General features: G+C 38.9%; 1 protein-coding gene across 1 annotated transcript in view; it reads left to right on the top strand.

The window, feature by feature from the left end:
• The window catches only part of LAMA2 (laminin subunit alpha 2), a 472574-nt gene that overhangs the window by 418536 nt on the left and 28869 nt on the right, over positions 1-25169 (top strand). The window contains exons 52-58 of the mRNA XM_044917544.1: positions 1894-2032; positions 4089-4100; positions 6878-6998; positions 9426-9593; positions 13200-13348; positions 18635-18811; positions 19047-19215. Of these exons, the coding sequence (XP_044773479.1) occupies positions 1894-2032; positions 4089-4100; positions 6878-6998; positions 9426-9593; positions 13200-13348; positions 18635-18811; positions 19047-19215 (935 nt within the window). The remainder of the gene's footprint in view (positions 1-1893; positions 2033-4088; positions 4101-6877; positions 6999-9425; positions 9594-13199; positions 13349-18634; positions 18812-19046; positions 19216-25169) is intronic.

The following is a 25169-nucleotide window of genomic DNA, read 5'->3' as shown; positions in this document are numbered from 1 at the left end:
GAGGCTGGTATTAGGGAAGCCAAAAGAGGAAATTTCCTAGAAGGAAGGAAATGTGAACAACATCAAATACTGCACAAATGGGGACAAAGATAAAGACCAAAAGACCCCACTGGGTTTGGATGTGGGGAGGTCCCTGCAGATTTGAGCAAGATTAGATTCCTCAGAGCAGTAGGATAGGAATTCAAATAAGCCTCCAGCAATGTGACCATTCCTCCTTTTTAGTGACCAGATTAGTTGTTTCCTATGAGTTGCTCTCAGCTAGTTTATAGAAGCACTCTCCCTTGAAATTCAGATATACTCCATCAGGGGGCATTTGGCACCTTCCCTGAGAGTCCCTAGAATCACGGCCACCACAAGGAGCACGCCATATCCCTCAAGTGCACCGATACGAACACAAGATGGAGAATGATCATTAGATTTTCATTGAGCTGAGAGAGAGAAGAAAGGAATTACCAAAGTAACAATTCATTTACAACAACTCAGCATTGATTATAAAATACTTGTAAGCCCCTACTCTTTGTCTAGTATTTAATAAAACCCTTATTTCCCTGCTCACCCAATGATGTCTGAACTCATCAGCTCTGAAATTTTGTGTGAATAGCTATTCTGTAAGGGAAAGAAATAGGGCAGGAAATAAAAGCAAGTATTGGCATTGCATAGCAGAGCCCACTTCATTGCTATCACTCATGAAGGAGAGAGTAAAACCCTTCCTTTGACTCAGTAAAAATATGCCATCCTGTGTCTGTCTGCTGGAGTTAACGCTTGGGCCAGTGAGTTTCAATTCGATGTATTTTTGCTCTTTAATCAGTTTTTCTTAGAATGGTTTCTAAAAATGCATATATTCACTCGGGGATAAGGGGGAAAACTACCTCCAGTCACTGGCTTGCCTGTGATAGAGAGGCAGAATCTCATTTTCACAGATACCATTAAAATATGCACCAGATCTGTAGAAAGAGCTATTTTCATGTTCCAGTCAACAGCTCCATATGAAAACTTCTTTGCTGATCTGGATAAAAAGGAATAGGTATGAAAAGGTCTTGAAAATGGTTTTATAATTTTTTTTTTATTTTAGCCACCAGTCCAGTCAAAAGGATATGTACATAGAGTTTGATATTCTTTCTTTGTTTTTCAAAGAACACTATCCTAAAAGATGACGTGTTAAGGAAAAATAATAATGCTCCATGGTCAAATAAATTTGGGAAATACTTCTTGCTCTATATCCCCCTGTTGGAGCATTACATTGAATATTGGCATGTCGAAAGATCTGGGCAGTCATAAAATTAAAATATACGTTTAATTTTGCTTAACCCAATGTTTGTCATATTTATTTGAACCAGGAACATCCAGGAAACTAGTGTTCCAAAGAATAAACATTTAGAAATACCCTTATAATCCACTGGTTCAAATAGCCATTTTCAGACCCTTGCTAATTCAGATCCTATATCAGGCAAAGATTTAGAGGCCAAATCTGTCATGTTAATGAACTGATGCCTCAGCATGCATTGCGGGTCCAAAATATATAAAGCAGTTAAAGGCTGGGCCTAAACAAATATTATGGTGAGAGAGCACATAGTTCAGAAAGAGCCTAGCCTGACTCTCAAAAATAAAGGGGAGAAAATCAATGAGATAAGGGGTTCCCATCTGCTTTCTGAAAAAAACAGTTTAAACAGGGAAATGCCTCTCTTCTTTCCTTTGTCTGGCTGTTATTTTTATGCCCCTTTTGTGGATAGTTTAATAATTTATTTTATCAATGTCATTGTTTCTGCAGTTATTATACAGGTGCTTGAGAATGTCAATGTTAATTTGAGAATGAAAGTAAATTTATCTTGAAGTAACAGTGATCATACAGATGTGGTTGGCCCTGTTCAAGTAAGCCTTTTCTTTCCTTTACAGCCAACATATCAATTGTAGACATAGATACTAACCAGGAGGAGAGCATAGCAACTTCATCTTCTGGGAACAACTTTGGTCTTGACTTGAAAGCAGATGACAAAATATATTTTGGTGGTCTGCCAACACTGAGAAACTTGAGGTAATTTAGTGTCTATTTAGAGCTAAGGATTAAATTTTAATTAAATGGCCACTCTGTAGAGTTCTGAAGTTTAATTACAATAGGAATGTCACATAACCTTTAGTTGCAGAAAGGCTTAATTTAAAAAAAAAAAAAAATCATGTGACATGTTAGAACAACACCAGGATTTAGAAACCCAAGGATTAATTTGATATCTTTGTTGAAGAGATGGATGGAAATCATGATTTCTCTCATATTCACCTGATGGAAAGAATTATAAAAGTAATTAAAGGTGGAAACCAGAGTTGAATGTGCATCTTGTAATTGCCGTTCCCCCTTGCACAGTCGCTAGAGATAATGGGAAGCTGACACTGCTTAGTGTTCTAAAAATCAGTCAGTGTTCCAGGATCCTGGGAGTATAACCTATTTTATTGCTAAGCATTAGCATGCTAATGATATGTTGGAGCTTTCCCATATGCCTAATGCTAAAGCTATATTAGGTATTCTCATGCCCATGCCAACACTTTTTTTTTAATTTCACATATGTTTTATAGATAGCAGGATGGGGAGATATAATTAACTCATAGTTTAGTTCAAAAAATAAATGCAAGTAACTAAAAAAACCTCAGAAAATATTTCATATGGTATTTAATTAATTTACTGCTTGTTGTAAAACATCTCATAAGAAATAAAAGTTATAAAGCACTTGATGCTCAATAAATGTTAATTGAATATAACTAGAATGGATTGATTTGATTTGGTTAAACCATAGAGTTTGCTGCAAATACAGACTACCATGTTTTAAATTTTTGTTTTGTTTAGTTAGTTTTTGGGTGGTTATAAATGTCCTGTCTCGGTGTTTCTACTCGAAAAAGACACACCACAGTTGGAGGGAATCTCAGAATAATTAAAAAGTATGGTGGTTGGTTGTTCTCGTATTTTCCAAATGAGCAGAGGAATTTCAACCTCATTTTATGATAGCTAGCATACGGACTGAGTTTTACTCTTCTCCCTGTACCTGAACTCATAGACCAGGCAACTAATTACCAGTCTTTCAAGGGTTTACGTTAATAAGCTTCATGGGGCAGATAAACTGGTTCTGCATTCATCCACACTATAATGTGCTTGTGTTAGGATTGCAAACTTAAAGTGTCTGGTCAGAAAAAAACATTGCAGATCAAATATATTTGAGTAACGATGTAGTGATTACTCAAAAATCTATTTATTCAGTCAACAAGTGTTTGTTGAACATCTACTCTGTGTCAGACACCATAGAAATACCAGGGATCCAACAGTTGCTTAAGTCTAAGATTTATTTTGCAAGATCATTCAGTAAATTCCCTTTAAGTGAAAATAAGGCTATCAAGGCATTGCTTTATATATTCTAGTGATGACTTGGTTTTAATTACCATAAAGTGATTTTTAGGTATTATCTACAAAGGTGTATATGTTGAACTACGTGGAGCTGGGTTTATGTATTAGCTTTCAGACTACATATCTAATGAGTCTGTATCACTAAGATGTTTTTACTTGCACAGTACAGCATTTTATAATATTTCTATGGCATGGCACATTATTCCGATACAATCTTTAGACATATATCTGTGATTAAGCAAGGAGCCACGCATTCATAGTTTGCTGTTATTTTGCCCACAGACAGGATCATAATATGATAAAGTTCAAAAGATGAGGTAAACAGAAATTATTTTTACTTATATTAATTTCAAGCTCCTTGAGAGGCAATATTTATCAGCTACTCACGAATACTACAGCATAGCAACATTTGTGCATTTTCCCACTCATAAAATAGATTAAAATTAGTATTTTAAATTTCTACTTCAAAATAAAAATTTCCCAAGAGAATAGTATGGAAAATGGTCATCTTTGGATTCTCATTCCACTGTGGTCAAGGGCCTATGTCTGTTTTCTGTTCTGTTGGTTTTGTTGCATTCCCTTCCTTTTAAGATCCCTGCGAGATACTTTTTTAAAAGACTTATGATTAAAGTTTATTGTTTTACTAAATGAAAATGCAATTATAAGTAAATTGTGTTTTTCTTTTCTCTTCCCTTTGACCTAGTATGAAAGCAAGGTAAAATTTAAATTATGCATGCCTTCTTCAAGTGCATGGGTTGGGTAAATGTGGCTCCTTAGATAAAGCAGTGGAGATGAAGAACAACACCTATGCAGCTTTATTCCTAGTACATTTCATGAGCACGTACTGCATCCTGAGAGTTCTCATGCTGTCCTTTACTTACAAAGATGCTGCTGCTCACCCACCATGAACTGGGCTGCAATTTCGCTTGTTTCACCAGCCACAGCCACAGGGACGGATTTGCTCTGCTTTTCTCAACTGCCCGCACACAGTGCCCCCTGGCGCAGATATGCGGCAGCACACGTGCCAAGGGCAGCTGGTCAGGTTTACGGGCACAGCGTAGTTCAGCGAAACAGAGTAAAGCGGTCTGAGGGGTTGAAACCTGGACCCCCATCTCTGTAGCACTATGCTGTCTGCTGAACAATTAGCCTGTGCTCCCAAATGCTCACCAATGCCTTGCTGCTTTTTGCAAGCCTGCAAATACGCAAACGTTTACAGGGCCCTTGCACCTCTTCGCAAAGCTGCTTATTTATCGATTTGTTTATTTAGAATTAGCTATGAAGCCAGATAAAAGGAACCTCTGGAAATACTATACTTAAAACAAGTGTTTGCCTTAATGGTGAAGAAGTTTGTGGACAGCCCCCCTAGCTTCCCAGGAGCATTTTAATTCCCGTTTGCAGAAAGGCATTAGCATGAAAGCTATGAGGTGCAGGCCCCTGTATGTGGCTGATCAAACCCCAGAGATGTGCAGGGCTGGCACACGCTGGCTAGAGCCTGGTGCTTTGGTATTTCAGAGCCCAACTATGCCATCGTTCTGGAAAGGACATAATATGGCTGAGCTTATCCAAGAAATTTTTAAAGCAAATGCCAGACTTCTAATACCAGAAAGTAGAATATACAGAAATGAAAGTATATACAAAAAATAATCCAAGTTGTTTTATCACAATATAGTGATGAGCCCAGTCATGCTATTTGCTGAGATGGCTCAAAGGCAAAGCCTGGCTTTCAGTGGAACTATATAAAACTCTGAAGTGACACTGTGTAGCTTTGTAATGCTGCCTTTGAGGCAAACAGAGGAAACAGAGGCCTTTGGTTACCATTAGGAGTCCGAACACCATATGTGATTGCTTATCCCCTGTGCTTTTCCTACCACCTAGCCTGCTAAATCACTGTGTTTTGAAATAGTTCATTGTACGTCCATGAAACAGTGAAATATATAACTTTTAGAAGTGATTTACTTTATTGATAAGACCTCTGAAAAACTGGGGATAAATTACTCATCCTCTAAAGGAAAATGAACACTTGGAATGAAATTCACCCATTCCCTTCACTTTATAAATAAGATTCTAAGCAAGATCCTCACCCTCCAGTTGGGCATGTTCTTCGTAATAACCAACTGACTAAACAGAAGGAGAAGACCTTGGGAATAAAGGGTAATGATCAAAGAAAATGAAGCGGTTCCAGAGAGAGAAAAAAAAAGAAACAGAACAGATACCTGGCATGACATAAATCACCAGCTACACATGCCAGGGTCTGAATTCCTTTCCCACCTGTTTTTACTCATGCCGTGTGTTTTATATTGAGGCAAAAAAAAAAAGGGAATCCTGGCATCATGGGACCATGAGGAGAGAATTAATCATTATCCTAATAATATCTTGGTGTTGGTTGGACAGGTTTTACAGATGCTTCTTAACACCAAAAAAAAAGGTATTTTTTAACCCAATAGACCTGTAATTCAATATGGTAGCTACATCAGCCACAGTGTTCAGTTTCAATTAAATAAAATTAAACAACAGTGTTCAGTTTCTCATTGGCATAAGCTTGGTTTCAAGTGCCAATGCCACATGTGACTAGTAACTACCAATTTGGACAATGCGGAACAGAATCTTTCCATCTCTACAGAAAGTTCTATTGGATAGCACTGCTCTTGACTAAATAAAGAAGTATCATCACTGACATTATACTAGCTTCTGTTTATTGAACACTTACTGGGTGCTAGCATGTTTGTCTTTTCCTAAGAAGTAATGAATAAAAAGTAAATGCTCAAATGTTATTTGGGTATAGAAGCCATTCAACCTTACTGGGAAAAAAAAATGTATGTTTTGTGCCTTTGGTTGCTTCGTTTTGTTATTGCTCCAATATAAAATAAGGATTTGGGGAACATTCTGTAAATCCAGTGTTGAAGTCTTTTTTTAGACTATGTAATCCAAAAGAATGTTTCTTAGGCTTTGTTTTAGTTAAGCTTTAAAGAGAAATACAATATTATCTTAATCTTCAGCTGCCCCTTGTCCCCCCAAAAAAGTCTCAATGACAAAAATATTTTCCTCTCAAAATAAATGAGTCCAGATTTTTTCCCTAAATTTTGAGCAAGTTTTTTAAACTTTTTTGGTATGTAGTTTTATTATATTGTCTACACAATTGTCTATGCTTTGGTACAAAAAAAAATACATTTCATTACGCATATGAAGCACTTAAGAAATCTGTTAATTTCTGTACCTTGAATTTAAATGCTGTGGTGAGATTATTTAAAAGAGCAAGAAGAACTACATAAAGATTCTTTCTGCAGGATGGGGGTAAAAAATGCACTTAATCCAACCAGTAGATAATGGAACCACAGTTTGCTAGTTACGTGTGTACACGTGCGCACGGTTCAAGAAATGTGTGCCAGTCCATGTGTCCGTTTGCTCCGTATGGCTTGAGTCCCATGGTCACAAACACTGTACTGCCATTTCCCTCATGCTGTTGCTTTTGTTTTCTGTGAAACTTTTCAACAGACCAGAAGTAAATTTGAAGAAATATTCTGGCTGCCTCAAGGATATTGAAATTTCAAGAACTCCATATAATATACTCAGTAGCCCTGATTATGTCGGTGTTACCAAAGGATGTTCACTGGAGGTTAGTTTATTTTTAATGGCTTCCTAGATACTTTCGTCTCTGATTTCATTTACTTAGTTTGGGTGCTCTTACAGGGAGTAGTCCCTTGTTAATATATTTTAAATTCCTACTGACCCTTGTCTTAGCAATTCTCAAATAACAAAGCAAGATTGAAGCACTTCTATAAATTACCATAATCACATAAACGTAGGAAATGGTTTGATGAAGACCCAAAATTATGAAGCAATTTCCCACATGTATAATAAACACTTCATAACATGTATTTTTAATATTAATCTCTTCTCTGGCTCTCTCTTCATTTCCAATACTACTTCTCCCTTTTCCTCATTTTTGTCATCTATTTTAGATTTATTTTATCTTTATGGCTTACATATAGCTTTTTAGCGACCTTAATTTTTTTTTCCACATTTTTTCACATTCCACATCCATGTTACACAAATAACAAGTAACCATTTACACTATAAACATTAGTGCATAGCATCTTGTCTATAGTTTGAAAGTCAAACCTCCTTTTCTTTGAAAATGGCACAGATTAAGAACCATCTACAAAGACCATCTTTGACAGGACTGCAAAGTCCCCTGCTATCGGGTATCTTCAGTATCTTTTCTTTGTTGCCAAAGCACGTCCCTAGTTCCATTTAACTCCTCTGCCTTGACTCTTCACTGGGCGCTGACTCATAGGAGAAACACAGGTCCAGCTCTACTCTCTTAAAATGTCTATAAGCAAGAGTCAACAGTCATCAGGAAATATTAGTAAAAAGTTTACGGGCATCCGTAAAGTAATGAGTTTGTTTTTTAAAAAAATATTAAATATATCATACTTATAAAATTTTGATTACGCTGATATGACACCACAATTCATTTTAGCTGTTTTCTCCACCTGGAATTATTTTAAGGCATGGCTATAGAATTCAGGGAAATGAAGGGAGAATCAGGAGAAAGAAAAAGTGAATCCATCCCTGAGACATGAGGTTTAAAGACTGAAACAGAACGTTCAGGGTCTTCATAGTTAGAGGCTCTAATTTGGAATTAGCCATAGATATCCACCATGAGAAGCTTGGGAATAAGGAATAGGGAGACACAGAGTTGAAACTCTAAGGATCCAAGCTGGCTTCTTTAAGAAAGTTTTATTCAGAGTTTTAATCTTCCAAAGCCTAACTCTCATCCACATCCAAAAGATATATATATGAGGATGGAAAACTGTCCAGAAAATGAATAGCCTGTATGTGTGAAAATCATAATTCTGTAAAGGCACTTTTCAGTCACCAGGAATTATTTTACAACTGAAATATGAGGCAGAAATGATGTGGATAAATATTGAAAAAGTCTGCACAGTAGTTTTATCTGAACTATCCAAAAGTCTATGATTTGAAAATTGGAAAAGAAAATAGATGATACATTTTACAACACTTCTGTCACTTAACTGGGCCTGAAAGACTGTGCGGGAAAATATCCTGTGTTAGAGGATGCCTTGCTTTTACTCCAGCAAAATCCAGGACTTTTAAAATGAGCATCTTGAGCACTCAAAATGCCCAACTACATGGGCTTGCTTAACTAAATCCTAGCACATTCATGCAATGGAGTGTCCTCCTGCCTTTAAAAGTGATGATGAGACCTGTGTTTTCTGAGAGAGGTATCTCCCACAGATGCAGTCAAAAAAAGAATTTACAAAAGAATGTGCCTATCAAGATTTAGTTTAGGAGGAGAGAGGAAGAGGGCAAGGTTATGAAAAGTAAATGAATGAATGCATGCATGATGAACAGATGAATGAATGAATGAATGAATGAGAAACGCTATATGCTTCTACACAGCTTTGACATGGGATGATTTTTGCTTTCTCTCCATAAACAATTAGTTGATTGAGGGTTTTCAAGGGATTATGAGAGTGTTTTCCAGGGAGATTTAGCAAGATAGATTTAGACCAAAAGAAAATGTTATCTGTCAGTGGTAATCGTCTGTATTTTAAATCAGAAGTTCTCACTGGGTGGCTCAGTAGGTTGAGCATCTGACTCTGGGTTTCAGCTCAGGTCATGATCTCAGGGTCCTGGGATCAAGCCCCACATCAAGCCCTGCATCAAGACCTACATTGGGCTCTATGCTCAGTGGGGAGTCTGCTTGAGTATTCTCTCCCTCTCCCTCTGTCCCTCCCCCTGCTCGCTCTCTCTCTCTAAAATAAATAAATCTTAAAAAAAAAAAAAAAAAACAGAGGCCAGAATTATTTTAACCCAGACTGCTCAGAAAGTTCAGTCACACCTAGAAATAATATTTCTTCAGTTGCTCCCAAGCTCTCCATATAGCTGTGAGTTTCATATTTTCTAAAACAATGTATTTCATGGTGACACTGAGTGCCTGGAGGAGGCTGAGTGAGACAGAGAAATTAAATTTTCATTTCTGATGCTTTCTTCTCTTTTTCCCTTTTACCCACAGAACGTTTACACAGTCAGCTTCCCCAAGCCTGGTTTCATAGAGCTGCCCCCTGTGCCAGTTGACGTAGGGACAGAAATCAACCTGTCCTTCAGCACCAAGAATGAGTCTGGGATCATTCTCTTGGGAAGTGGAGGGACACCTCGGAGGAAACGAAGGCAAACTGGACAGGTACCCTCATACCTGGTTGACAGTGCATTTTCCTAGTGCTTATATAAAACACCTATTTTATAAGGAGACTGGTGAGACATTTAGGTTTTATAAATTGCCTTTGTATTTTTAGGTTTGCATCGTTTATTTCCACTCTCATCTTTTTTAGGACAGTTATTTCCTGGAGGATTTTCCTTGTTGGTCAGCTCTAGGTGCATGGACACTTGTATTTGCGCCTGTATTTCATACGGGTTTAGCATATGTGTGTTTAAAGAGAGAAAGCTTCTATTCAAATTATAATAATTTTCTCTTGTCTCGAAGTCCAATTACTTACCGCATCTACAGATATCTTGCTAGGGTCCCTTAAATTCAAATTTAAATTCCTTCTAGGATCAATTTCCCAGTTTTGCTAGCCAACGTGATGCAGTCTATTGAAATCTGACCCACTCCAGTCTCTCTGGACACAGAAAAGGCAGAGAATGGACCTGGGATAGGAGAAGGCAAATAGAGCCCAACCCACACAAGCAAAGACAGTAGCCTATGCTCAGGTTCACTCATGACATAAAGAGAAAGCCCACAGAATAAGGTGTGAACTTCAATTTTCATACCCTATAGCCATTTGATTCTGTTAAAAGTGATCTCTTAGGGGCGCCTGGGTGGCTCAGATGGTTAAGCATCTGCCTTCGGCTCAGGTCATGATCCCAGGGTCCTGGGATCGAGTCCCGCATCGGGCTCCCTGCTCCTTGGGAGCCTGCTTCTCTCTCTCTCTCTCTCTGTCTCTCATGAATACATAAATAAAATCTTTAAAAAAAAAGTGATCTCTTAGGCATCATAACCCTTTACTGCCTTGATATTCCTCCAGCACTTTTGATCTTATGTTTTTAAATATATGCATTTTTCCATTTAATCTTGTTTTTCTCAGTGAAAGAGTTCATAGGAATTATCTAGCCTGCCATTACCAAAGAATGGAACGCTTTACAAATATGTCCTTAAATACGCATGCATCCTTATAAACCAGGTTGTGTTGTTTGTGATTTTATGTGTTTTTAAAATCACATTTGTCCTTTAAAATTGAGTAGTCAGTAATATGGTTGACCCTTCAACAATATGGGAGTTAGGGACACCAACCCCCACCCCACTCAGTCAAAAATCCACATATAACTCTTGACTCCCTAGTGACTTAACCACAAATAGCCTAGTATTGACTGGAAGACTTGCCCATAATATAATCACTAGATTAACACATATTTTGTATGTTGTATGTATTATACACTGTATTGTACACTGTATTCTAAAAGTATGCTTGGGAAAAGAAAATGTTATTAACAACATCATAAGAAAGAGACATACATTTACAGTACCATACTATATGTATCTAAAAAAAATCCACATATAAGTGGATCCACACAGTTCAAAGCCATGTTATCCGAAGTATTATATAATAAATCTTATTCTTCTCCCCCCAAAAATAAAGACTAAACAAAATAAATTCAAAGATGTATAACCATGAGTAACGTGGGTTATCTCAGGAATACAAGAGTATTTCAATATCAGAAAATCTGAAAACTATATAAACATCTCAATAGATGCTGAGAAACCATTTGGCAAAATTTAATACTCATTCCTGATTTAAAACAAACAAGCAAACAATCCAACATAACAATATGGATGGATATTAGAAACTGAAGAGAAATGAAAAAAATGTACGACATACTGTATGATATCATTTTTACAGATTTCTAATACAAGTAACACTAAACAGGGGCTACTGGCTTGCTCAGTTGGTAGAACATGCAACTCTTAATCTCAGGGTTGTAAGTTTGAGCTCCACATTGGGTGTAGAGATTACTTGAAAATAAAATCTTTAAAAAAAAGTAACACTAAGCAACATATTGTTTACAGATATATATGTGAGTTTCCAGAAATAATTTTTAAAAAGCAAGGGAATGGTAAACATAAAATCCATGTTAGTGGTTACCTCTGAGATGGTGAAGCTGGGGGATGGTGTTGGGAGGAAACTCACAGGAGATGCAATGGATTGTTTCTTAAATGGGTTGTAGTTTTACTGGTATTCATTTAATTGTATAGTTGGGAACATGGCTTCATGTCTCTTATATTTTGAGGAATGTATCAAATAGTCATAATAAAAATATTCTTTAAAGAAGAGAGGGAGGAAAAAGTGTTATTTTCTCTCATTTCTTACTGCACATAATAAGCACTGAATACATATAATATTTAAATTTCCTCTTAAATTCCTTCTCTTTTAATCCTCAAAAATAAAATTATTTTCTCACTATTATAAATGATGAGCTAGTTATAATGAGAGGGCCAGATCAAACATTCTGAAGTAGATTTTCACTAAAGAATATGTGTTTCCTAGGTCACTGTCAGATAATTAAGCACCACCTACTGGTTCCAAATTTCTCCTCATCAAGACTAAGTAAATGGACTTAAATCACCAGCTTTCAGGATTGTTCTTAAAATAGAACCTGTGCCCATTAAAACAATTAAAAAGAAAATATTAAGTACCATAATGCAAAGTAAATTGGAAATAATATGTTAATGTTGCAACATTTTAATAATAAATATTCATTTTTTTAAATATCTCATAATAAGTGCTATTTGAAAGAGGAAACAATGTTAAATGGTTCCAGTCGGTTATAGAATCAGTGCTGGTTACGTTGACATATTTTCTTTTCCAAAGCTAACGTTTTGATGCCATTGGGTTATTTGTGATTCTGTTCTGCTAAAGGAGTTTCTTACCTCGAACAATCAATCCAGCTGAGAAAATTTTAATTGAGTGAGTAGTTTGCAGTTGCCCCTTTGGTGGATGGTGAGCACTAGTCCAGGTCCTCTAGACCTTCTGTGCTGGACACACAGCTGCCTAGACGATTCAGTAGATCATCGGAGACATTATGATGTTTGATTGAAACCGTCTCCACCACCTCCGGTGACTCGTGGAGGACCGAATGATCATCGTGTAGCAGGCGCCCTCACACTCCACAAGAAAGGGAGCACGCGTGGCTTTGGCTTTGGGGACTAGCACTGCATTCAGTCTCCCTGGGGTTCATAATCTGATCTCAAAACCATACTGGTTGCTATAGTAACAATAGCAAGAAGAAAGCAGTCGTGTTTGTGGATGAAAAATTGTCTTCCTTCTTTCTAAATGTGGGAGACAGGTTACATGTTGGTGATAGCAATCTATTCGACCAGCTCAGAGAACATATTGAAGGCTAACAACTCAAAATGCCATGAGATCGGGAGTCAGATCTGATGTCCAGAAGCTAGCTGTCCACTTGTGAATATAAGGAAGGAACCCTTTGTTTCCTGATGGGTTTTGCGAGTTAGAGACCCCGGTGCAAGCCCAGCTGTTCCCTTCAGCGTGGCAGATTTGCTCTGCAGAGACTGTTGTGTTACTACATCCGCTCTCCACATCATCTAACAAGAAACAATGGTCAATGATCAAAAAGCTATTCTCAGCTGCTTTAAACACTCCAAGAAAATATTGAGTCTTAAGGGCTCAGGTAAGGTCTCCGAGCCACAGAATCTGCAGTTCTGTGTGGGAACTTCTAAGGCTGTCATAGTTGAGACCCCTCTCTAATCTTCCATGACCACTTGCTCTTGCAGGCCTATTATGCGATATTCCTGAACAAGGGCCGTCTGGAAGTGCATCTCTCCATGGGCACACGAACAATGAGGAAAATCGTCATCAAACCAGAGCCGAGTCTGTTTCACGACGGGAGAGAACATTCCGTTCATGTCGAGAGAACTAAAGGGTAACAATAGCTCTAGGCAATTTGTTGTAACTAATGTCAACTCCCCTGCTCACGCGACCCTCTGTCTGGACCTTTGTATGTGTGGTCATACAATGCATTGCAAAACTGTCAAGTAGCTTAAGTTCATCTTCTTGACATTTCATGTTTCCGGCATCCTCATGTCCCTTGGCCCCTGGGAATTCTCTTCACGTTTTTATTCTGTGCAGTTCTCCACTCTCGCTTTGGAAAAACCGAATGCCTCTTCTGAAGCTGTAGATAAGAAAGATCCCTCCCTCCCCGCCGCACCTCTCCAGTATCCTCCTCTCGGTGAGGCAGGCGCAGAGAGAAGCATACAGAAGAGCTCAGCTGGACCCTGCAGCCTTTAGTGGTGGGTCTTTCATTCAGGTCCCAAAGCTGAGAAACCTGTCACAGACCTGGAGTGCGGCCGCCGTGCCAGGACCTCCTGAGAGCCGCTAAGTGCCTGCCTCATCCCTGTATCCCCTCACTGCCCAATAGGTGTGGGGGTCCCTGCAGAGTGGCTTCAGGAGGGAACAGAGCCCGAGGGAAAGACTAGAAGAGTCTGCTGTCCACCCATCAGTGTGTGGAGGTTGCCTCTCTGAAGGTCTGAAAGAGCACTTGCCTCCCAGCCCTGAGTCACGGAATTGGCAGTGACCGCGTTACAAACCGATCCTTCATTTCTCCAGAATGCTGGGGCACTTGGTATTTCCTTTACTGGGAAAGTCGTCTGTATTTTCATCAAAATGTTGTATGACAACTCAGGTAATTCGTTTAGAAGGACAATTAGAGAAAAGGAAACCAGAAGCCCCGAGACTTCAGACCTCCAAGCCAGCAAGCCATTTAATTAGACTGAAGACATAGAAAAGACCTGGAAATGAAATGTGAGGAAACCTCAAGACACAGAGGTTATTAAAAAAAAACAACAACAACAGTAGGCATGTGTAGCAATAGTTCAAGTGAGCAGATGCTATTCTATACAGACCTATATTTTCTAATTATCCTCTTGTGTGTAAAACAGTTTAGATAAGTAGCAAGAATGTTTTATCTTCCAAGTAAATGATAAAGCTTTCCTTGGCTTATTATTTTTTTTTATTATATAGAGCATTAGGTTGTGGGCTGAATTGATACTAAACATTCTTGCAGAATATCTACTAAGTGAGATGTTTAGAAACCATGATTAAGACAAACGAGGGATCGATATTTGGACAAACTAAGAACTTTTTCTAACCTAATAGCCAGATACTGTGGTCATGGTCTCTGAGGAGGATTGCAAACTGAATTCTCTCATTTGAATCTTACAGACAACTCTAAAATATTGTTTTACATATCTCCCAGACTAGATTTCAGGTTCTTTGTCAAACGTTAATCCTTCTCATTGTCGGAAGGACTTTTTAACGTCTTTAAAATTTAGAGAATTTCAATAAACAAGTGCAGATTTGAGAAATACAGTTGACCAAAAAAAAAAAAAATCATCCGGAATATGTTATTTTGTAGAGAAAGGATTCTGACATTCCCCAGTGCATTATGATGTTGTGCTAAGGTGTCCTTTTAACAGGTGTCTCTTCAGGAAGGGCATTTTATTATGCCAACTTCACAGCTGTTGGCCATTAATCTACCTTATTTGATTAAGTTCAGTGTATAGTACATCACTGAAAACTGGTCATTCAGTTAATTGGCCATATAAACAAACAGTTTTGCCATTCGCTGTTAATTAAAGGATAATGTATTGGACATATTAGTGGGTAGTCACTGAACTCTGTGGCAAAGCAAGAACACATTTGCTACCATCATGTCTCATTCAGCACTCTAAGGTCAAAACACAATCATCACCTATCCTTTCAGCAAGTGCTTCAATTAACTGATTAACCAGTGATCACTAATGACCCTAAGAACTTTACCTAGAAACATTTTTTAATGCTTCGTACCTATTCTATGGCACACTCTGTGTCAAATACTGGACACTTTTAACACCTCCAACTGCGCTTGCCAACTATTTTTTCTTACCCTTTTGTGTGACCTCAAAGATTGTATTATTTCATGTTGATTATGATACTCTTGTTAATTTGGAAATATTTGCTTTCTCCCAACACCATTCAGATCATAAATGTCAATTATCGCTTCTTTTCCTAAAGCCCTGGATGAGATGGTAATTTTAATACCACCTTACAAAATTATTGGATTTTTATCAAACTGAGAGGCAAATTTTTCAAGATTGTTCTTGCCCTGTTCTCTCCCCCTCTGCCTCTCTTTACCCTTCCTCCCTCAACCTCTCTCCTTTTCTACCCCTTCCTCTGCAAAAATCTCACTTAAGTCACTTTGGTGTCTAATTCTGTGGTCCAGTGGTCCAGTGATCCCTGCCTTTTTTTTAACTGTTTTGCCCTCTGACCCTTTTCCTGGACTCCACCTAAGGCGCCAGTTGTTCTGACTGGACAAAAGCATTCAACTCTAAGAGTCTGGAATAGATGCATAGGCAAGTAGTTTTCTCCGCTGTGAGAGCATTCTTCATACAGGTACAGAATTAGACTGAAGGCCACAAAGTTAGATCAAATATTTCAGGAATAATCCAGGATTTCCAGAATGGGGATCATGATTTGGACACTGCAACCCAAATATTTCTTACCATCCAAAATATGTTCAATCAAAATAAAATTGCAGGGGCCCCTGGGTGACTCAGTCGGTTAAGCATCTGAGTCTTGATTTTAGCTCAGGTCATGATCTCAAGGTCATGAGATGGAGCCCTGTGTTGGACTCCATGCTCAGCGGGAAGTCTGCTTGGGATTCTCTCTTTCCCTTTCCCTTTCCCTCTCCCTCTGCTCCTCTCCACCCCTTCCCCTTTATTGCAAGTGTGATGGGACTCATGTGTGCACGCTCTCTCTCTCTCTCAAATAAATAAATCTGTTTAAAAAATAAATAAAATAAAGTTGCAGATGTTGTCCTTCACGTAAATTACAAATGTCAGGGCACCTACTTCTCTTAGTATCTTCTTGTACATATACAACCCATTTGGCAGTCGTTTGAAAACAAAAGGTTAGACTAATATTCCAAACAAACAAGAAACAGAATATTAGTAATGAAATGTTTAATTATGAAACTCTAAGAATCAACTGTTGAACTTGTAAGAAAATACAGCTAACCTGTCATAATACTAATAGTAATGTTTATTATAGTGCTTTTTGCATATAATAGGTCCTCAGTAAAGAATTACTTTAAAAAGAGGAAATACACCAGAATCATAATGGACATATTGGTAATGTTCCTCTTTACAAAAGAACTAAATACGTGATCTAGTTTGGTGGTCCTAGAATGTAAAATATAAGCAGGATTTAGCTATAGTCTTCTAGCCATGCCCTTATTAAGTAATACAGCTTCAGTGCAATTCCTTAATTAATGTTTTCCATGGCTTAAAGTAGGTATTTTTATCCTCATTTTATAAATGAATGAAGTGAGACTGAGCAAGATTAAATAACTGGCCCAGGTCACACAGTTAGTAAGCTTCTACACTAATACTTAATTCCAGTCTGTTCCTTCTGAAAGCTCATGCTCATTCTCTATCTCCACCCTGTGATCTAGTAGGAAAGGACCACTATAATGGTCCTTGGGGCAGAACCAGATCAGACAGTCTACATCAGAAACATGAGGGCCTCTGGCTCTCTGAAACTCTAACCAAGAGCAGAGATTTGCTCTCCTTGGACAATCTTTAATAGTGACTTAAACCCCTCATTAAAACTCTTAGGAACATTGCTATGTCATGTTAGTAAGAGGTTGCTTTTAGGAAAAGAAAAAAAAAAGAGGTGGGGGGGGGGGACTTCTCAGTGAGTCACACATGCCCAGCAGTGTTTTTCTGAAAGTCTCATAAAACCACCAGCATTCTTAGCAATAATGTTGAACCTCCTGATTTTTGCCAACACACTCTTCCAGAGTCTGGTAAAAAACCAATATGTCATTTCCCCCCATGTTTCCTTTGAAAATAAATCCAACCTGCTCCCTTTCCATCCCTTGAACCAATGACATTTTGAGCACCAATGAAATCCATTTTTTTTTTATTTTTCCATTCTCTTACATCTGAACTGTCTCAAAGTGGACCAGTTGCTCAGGACCATTTCAGAGTCTCTTTGCCCTGGTTTATTATTTCTAGTTCCACATGTGGTTTTTATTCTTTATAAAATCAAGTAAGATGACATTTCAGGACGGAGTTTTCCATCTAAGTACTTTGGTTTTCTCCCCAGATATGTAGTAAGTTTTTAGTAATCCATTCGTGATCCTCAGGCTAGTGACTAATACTAATAGCCTCATGCTCCCTGTTTGGGACTGAAATTCAAAACCTGCTTCTAGAACAAAAGAAAAAAATGCCTTTGGTCATTTTTGTCATCAGAACTCTTTGTCTCCTTTGATTCTTTGCCCCAGGATCCAGGGATTGTTGTGAATAAGTAGCATGAGGTTCTCAATTAATAGTGTGTGAGTTCTCTCTCATAAGCAAATTAGGGAAATTAATGGAAGAGTAACTAACGAAAATCATTGCAAGGAACAATTAGCATGATGTTCTTGCCTGCTTCTTCTATTCAAAAGCTAGCAGCTGGGGCGCCTGGGTGGCTCAGTGGGTTAAGTCTGCCTTCAGTTCAGGTCTTGATCCCAGGGTCCTGGGATCAGCCCTGCCCCGTCTCCCTGCTCAGCAGGGAGTCTGCTTCTCCCTCTCCCTCTGCCCTTCCCCTTGCTCCTGTGCTCTGGCGTGCTCTCCCTCTCTCTCTCTTTCTCATTCTCAAATAAATCTTTTTAAAAAATTTAAAAAGCTAGCAGCTATGTTCTTTATAAAATGCCCTGTAAGTGTTCTCTGTCGAGTCCTTCAATCCAAACTCTCAGGAGCAGAGTTTGCCCCCCAGCAAGAAGATAATCGCTAGCACAAACCAAGAAATAAAGAACAGAACAGCATGTGCCCCACGCTGTGCTAAACCCACTGAGCCTCATGCGATTAGACATAAGCACACTGTACGGAAGCCTCAACTCTACAGGCCTCCGTGTCGGGCCGCTCTTGTCAACAGCACCAAAGGCTAGGCTTGCAGCCCCACCATCGCGCCTTTCAGTCAGCTCTCAGGGAGAGCTAACGAGGGAGGCAGAGGGACAAGATCCTGAGAGGCAGTATGGTTACCTTAGTGTAGAATTCCTCACTATCAAATGTTGGCTCCCTGAAAAGGTCCTGGAGGAAGGGGAGAGGGGTAGCAGGAAAAGAGTTTGATTTTCCAACTATACTGGATGTTAGGTGCTTAATACTGCTTATTTTCACTGTTTTATCAGCACCTTTACTGTTCAAGTCGATGAAGACAGGAGGCATATGCAAAACCTGACAGTAAAACAGGCAATCCAAGTTAAAAAGCTTTTCGTTGGGGGTGCTCCACCTGAATTTCAGCCTCCACCCCTCAGAAATATTCCTCCTTTTGAAGGCTGTGTATGGAACCTTGTTATAAACTCTGTGTAAGTACATCTGCTGGCTACCTTTTTTTTTTTTTTTTTTTTTTGGTATGAGGATCACTCTACACTCTATCTAAAACCAAGGCAGGTGGGCAGAGAGGAAACAACGAAGAGCTTCTCATTAGATTTTTAAAAACTGCACTGATGGCCTTTCGAAGGGGGAGGGAGAATTTAATTGTAAGGCAGTGAGACAATGAAAAATAATAAAAAGTACTTGATTTTAATTCCTTTCCACTAGCCCCATGGACTTTGCACAGCCTGTATCCTTCAAAAATGCAGACATTGGTCGTTGCGCCCATCAGAAGCCCCCTGAGGATGAAGATGGAGCGGTTCCAGCTGAAATAGTGACCCAGCCGGAGCCAGTCCCCACCCCCGCCTTCCCCACACCCACCCCAGTTGTGGCACATGTGAGTGTTTATATTCTATTGCTTTCTCATTTTTAGTTGTTTTCAGAGAGAAGAAAATTCAGGATAGCTAGTATGGCTCTACTCCTAGAATTAGAGGGAGGGTAATTGGTCCTTACATCTTTCCTGGATTACTTTTATTTATATATCTGTTCTGCCTTAATTTTCTTCCTTATAAAATGGCATGTGTTTTCAGTTGAAAAGTTAGCATAGCCAAGAAATGGCTACAGGATAAAAAACGAGATCCACCTATAATATCACCACATGGAGGCAACCATATTAATTTTCAGTCCCTTTTATTTGCACTTTAAGTAGTAGATTTCGTATCATGTATATCATTTGGTATTCTGTTTTTTAAAACTGGTAATACATAATTAAACATCAAACAAATGTGTATGTCTGATTATGATGCTGACAGGCCATGTCCATGGACCCAGAGAGGGTCTCACAGGACCAGCCAAGAGGGTCCTTGGCTTCTCGTGGGATGGAAATCAAACATGAGCCCACAGGAAGTGAGAGCAGAGTTTACTGGAGATAGAGAGAGAGCAGATATATTCGGAGGATCTGGGAGACTCAAAAAGGAAAGGAGTATGAGTCTCGTCTTTGTTCGGGCCTGGGGGGGGGCGGGTTTTATTGAGAATTGTGGTCCAGTGTACATGTCCTGTCCTCTCAGGCATCTAGGAACTGGTTAGAACAAACACAAGGGCCCAGTCCTTGGAACCAGGGGGCCTTGGCATCAAGATGTCTAGGCTGGTGATCTGGAATACACATATGATAGCTTTGTCTGGTCATTCTCACCTGGTCCTTCCTTAAATGTTATCTATTCTAAAGAAATCATTAACTCTTTGTCCCTTCCAAGGAGGACATACACTGTTTGCATTCTGAGGTGTGTGCAAAGTGGGGTGGGGGCACAGGTCCTAGCGAGAAGAGAGGAGCAAAGGAGCAAAAAAGAGCAAAAAGCCAATTTTTATGGAGTCCTTCAGTTTCCCTATCTCAATTACATGTGTGTGTGAGAGAGAGAAAGAGAGGGAGACACACACACACACAAAGAGACACACAGAATATTTCATTGTATGGGAGGTAATCATTTCATTGATTAGAGCATGGGTTCCTGAGTAACGGTCTGGGTTGCAATGCCTACACTCTGCTCTACCATGTATATGAATTTGGGAAAGCTATTTTGCCAGTCTATTCCTCAATTTCCTCATCTGTGCAATATTAATGACACATGAGTCTAAGAGTTAATGTGAGGACTTGAAAAAATAATGTTTGTTAAATGCCTAGTATATGCTAAACATTTAATAAATGGCATAATTACCATACAGTGATGATCATAGTGACTGCTTCTCTGTGCTTACTGTGTGCCAACCACTGCCTAAACAATTTCCATTCAGCATTATATGTGATTTTCATAATGGCTCTGTAAACGATATGTCATCCCATCTTTAGTTGACTTGTTAAGAATTATCTAGCCTCAGTCACCCACCTACCGAAACAGCCAGTAAATGGCAGGATAGGAATTTTAATCCAGTAAGTCTGACTATACAGTCTGGCTCCTTATCACTGCAACACTCTGTCTTCACAATTTATTCTACTTTTTCCTCATTGTGGGCCATTTAGAGTGCTTTTAGTTTTTCACTATTAGAAACTATATTCTGATGAGTGCTTCTCTATGCCAAACTTTCTCTTTGTTTATTTTCTTAAAATAGATTCTTAGATGGGTAATTATAAGATTAAATGATGACTATACCTAAGGTTCTCAAAACATATATCTGAATTCTTTTTCCAAAGGTTCCATCAATTTACATTCTCACCACCAATATATCCAAGAGGGTGGATCTCACTATACTCTGACAGCACACACATCATATTTATCATGCTTGCCAATTGATGGGCGGAACATGCTGTCTTGAGCACAGATTTTGAAAACTCTTGAACATTTCATTTTCTTCCTTAGTTTCCATGATGGAACTGGTTGTTCTGTAGAGCAGTCTGCTCCTTGTCACTAGAAATATTTTGAGCTTATGTCTTCTCTAGCATTCCTTCCAGAATTTGAAAATAGCTAAATCCTTACACTTGAGCATAGCATAACATATAGACTTATCGAATCAACTATGTACTATGTTGTACACCTGAAACTAATGTGACATTGTATGTCAATGATACTTCAATTAAAAAAGAAAAAGAAAAAAAATAGCAAAGTCTTTCCCCCCAAGGTAAATAGTCAATAATTTCAAGCATTCTTCATGTGACCTAATTTCTTTTTAAAATTTATTTTATTTTATTTTTATTTTCTTATTGAAGTATAATTGACCTACATTATATTAGTTTCAGGTGTACGATGTAATAATTTGGTATTCATATATTGCAAAATGATCTCCACAACAAGTCTAGTTAACATTATCAAAGTACATAGTTACAGAATTTTTAAAAGTCAGAACTTTTTTTTTATGTTAATCACCATACATTAAATCATTAGTTTTTGATGTAGTGTTCCATGATTCATTGTTTGTGCATAACACCCAGTGCTCCATGCAGTACGTGCCCTCTTTAATACCCATCACCAGGCTAACCCATCCCCCCACCTCCCTCCCCTCTAGAACCCTCAGTTTGTTTCTCAGAGTCCATAGTCTCTCATGGTTCGTCTCCCCCTCCGATTTCCCCCCCTTCATTTTTCCCTTCCTACTATCTTCTTCTTTTTTTAACATATAATGTATTATTTGTTTCAGAGGTACAGGTCTGTGATTCAACAGCCTTACACAATTCACAGCACTCACCATAGCACATACCCTCCCCAATGTCTATCACCCAGCCACCCCACGCTTCCCACCCCCTACCACTCCAGCAACCCTCAGTTTGTTTCCTGAGATTAAGAATTCCTCATATCAGTGAGATCATCCAATACATGTCTTTCTCTGATTGACTTATTTCACTCAGCATAATACCCTCCAGTTCCATCCACATCGGTGCAAATGGCAAGATTTCATTCCTTTTGATGGCTGCATAATATTTCAGTGTGTGTGTGTGTGTGTGTGTGTGTGTGTGTGTGTGTGTGTGTGTACCACATCTTCTTTATCCATTCATCTGTTGGTGGACATCTTGGTTCTTTCCATAGTTTGGCTATTGTGGACATTGCTGCTATAAACATTGGGGTGCACATACCCCTTCGGATTACTACTTTTGTATCTTTGGGGTAAATACCCAGTAGTGCAATTGCTGGGTCATACGGTAGCTCTGTTTTCAACTTTTTGAGGAAACTCCATACTGTTTTTTTTAAAAGATTTTTTTTATTATTATTATGTTATGTTAATCACCATACATTACATCATTAGTTTTTGATGTAGTGTTCCATGATTCATTGTTTGCGTATAACACCCAGTGCTCCATGCAGAACAAGCCCTCTTTAATACCCATCACCAGGCTAACCCGTCCTCCCACTTTGAGAGAAAGAGAGTGTGCGTGCGCGCGAGGGAGAGAGAGTGAGTGCAAGAGAGCGAGCATGAGCAGGGGGAGTAGCAGAGGGAGAGGGAAAAGCAGACTCCCTGCTGAGCAGGGAGCCCAATGTGCGACTCTGTTGGAGGACCCTGGGATCCTGACCTGAGCTGAAGGCAGATACTTAACTAACTGAGCCACCCAGACACCCAATATTTTATTTTATTTTTTTAAAGATTTTATTTATTTGAGAAAGAGACAGAGAGAGCATGGGGGGTGGGGGGTAGGGGCAGAGGGAGAGGGAGAAGCAGACTCCCTGCTGAGCAGGGAGCCCAACATGGGGCTCGATCCCAGGACTCTGAGATCATGACCTGAGTTGAAGGCAGATGCTTAACTGACTGAGCCACCCAGGCACCCCCTCATGTGACCTAATTTCTAATTCCCATATTTCCACTGATCAATATTCTTAAGTTTGAAATATCCCTTTCAAAATGTGGCACCTAGAAAAGACCGTATTACTCAAAGTGCCCAGTTCAGGGGACAGCAGTACCTCTCGTTCCTTTGGTCTGTCCTCATATTTTACACCTGAGAATACTTTAATGTTTTAAACAGATCTCGCTATTAGCTCATCATCAGGCCCCCTATTCAGTCAACCACAATCTTGGGCACCTTTGTATGACTTGAACTTCTCTTGCATCAGGTGTCTCAGCCAGCCCATCTTGACTTGGTACAGTTAACTGGTGGAGAAGCCTTGCTGGTCCGCAGTGATTGCTTTTCTTTTATAAGTGCCCACACAAACTGTGTTTTATAGGGAGTCTCAAGCATTTCCCTCCATGGTTTCTCGAGATCACATTTTTTTCCCTTTTTCTGAAAATAAAGATACTTTCCCATCTGGGACTGGAGATTTTAACTCATTTAAGTTTTCTTGTAACCTTCTGTTCTAATTCCATTTTCCATTTTCTCTCAGCAGTGTATGTTTTAACTTTTCCAAAACAGAGCATCCCACTTAGACAAGACAAAGCAAAAGAGAAGTTGAGTGGCAGTCCTGTGGGCTGGTGTACAAAGACCCAGAGAACATCAGAGCTAGAAGAGACCTTAAAGGTTCTGACTCTTAATTTACACATTGGAAAACAAAGCCCTAGAACGTACCTCATGGCCTGTGATCACACACATTATTGATAGTTGGCACTAAAACCCAGATATCTAAATTCCAACAGCTATCTCTCCTTCTCTTGTACTTTATAATTATTTACGCTATGTGGTCATAATTACATTTCTTAGAATTTCCATCCCTATTGAGTTATATTTTTACAGTTTCAGATCATGGAACTATACATATCTTTTAATTTGATTTCTTTCTCTTATTTTCATTCTTTGTGTGGAGAGAAGCTTTTTAAAGGTGACTAAAAGTTAGAGGTTTGACAATTTATAACATAATCTGTTAAGAGCCTACTAAATGTAAAAATGAATACAATATCATCATTGCTAGCAAGGGAGAGACAGAGAAGCAGATCTGAGAAATCAGACATTAATATAAATGACAGTGAGCGAGTATGGGTGGAGGTCAGTTGGGATAAGTGTGGAGTGTGGGCTACAAACACAAACTGCTAGTTTTCAAGATTGAAAATTGGAAATATGGCAGGGTCCCATTAAACGCCATCCAAACAAAATGATTAGTGGTTTCTGGAAGTGTAAAAACAGGTCTATAAAATGCAAATTTTAATATGTCATCACATTCTTGTACATAAAATCTTTCAATTGAAACAATACAAAATGATGATGACATGTCGTAAGTATGGAAAAAACAGGATATAAAGCCATACATACTGCATAATCACATCTACATCAACAGATAGAAAAATGCATTAAAAAAAACCCTTGCAAGAAATATATCAGATGCTAACAGCAGATGGATTATGGACTAGAGATGATTTTCATCATCTAAAAGAAAATTCTTACATGTGTTTTATTTTCATAACTTTTTTAAAAAGAGAAATCAAAAGCGGTGGCTTTCAACATTTATTCCTCTGCAACATCCCACTAGATAGCTGATTTCCCCTCTGGGGAAGTGCGACGTGGTGAATGGCCCCCCTCACGCCCTCCACATTGGGGGCCACTAAGGAAGCATACTGGCCTTTACTCCAGTGGTCTGGAAACTGGGCCTGCCCACCTGCCCTGCCATAGCCCACCTACTTTTACTCAGTGGACTCTGTCGGGTTACTTGTCCTCTCTAAATGTAAGACTGACCCATTGAAAAATAAGGAGGATACTATCTACCTGCAAGGATTATCGTGAGGCAATAAATGATACAATGTATACAAAGCACTCAGCACATTGCCTGGCTCACAGTAAGGCCTCATTCTTCTGTGGGAATAGTTAGCTTTTCACATTTTTAGGGGGAGAGCAAATGCCAGGAGAAAAGGGGGTGAGTATTCCACGTTTCAACAATTACAGACTCCAGGGGCGCCTGGGTGGCTCAGTCATTAAGTGTCTGCCTTCAGCTCAGGTCATGATCCCAGAACCCT

Source organism: Neomonachus schauinslandi, chromosome 8 (genome assembly GCF_002201575.2).
Source record: "Neomonachus schauinslandi chromosome 8, ASM220157v2, whole genome shotgun sequence".
NCBI lineage: Eukaryota > Metazoa > Chordata > Mammalia > Carnivora > Phocidae > Neomonachus > Neomonachus schauinslandi.
This window is presented reverse-complemented; position numbering and strand designations above follow the sequence as displayed.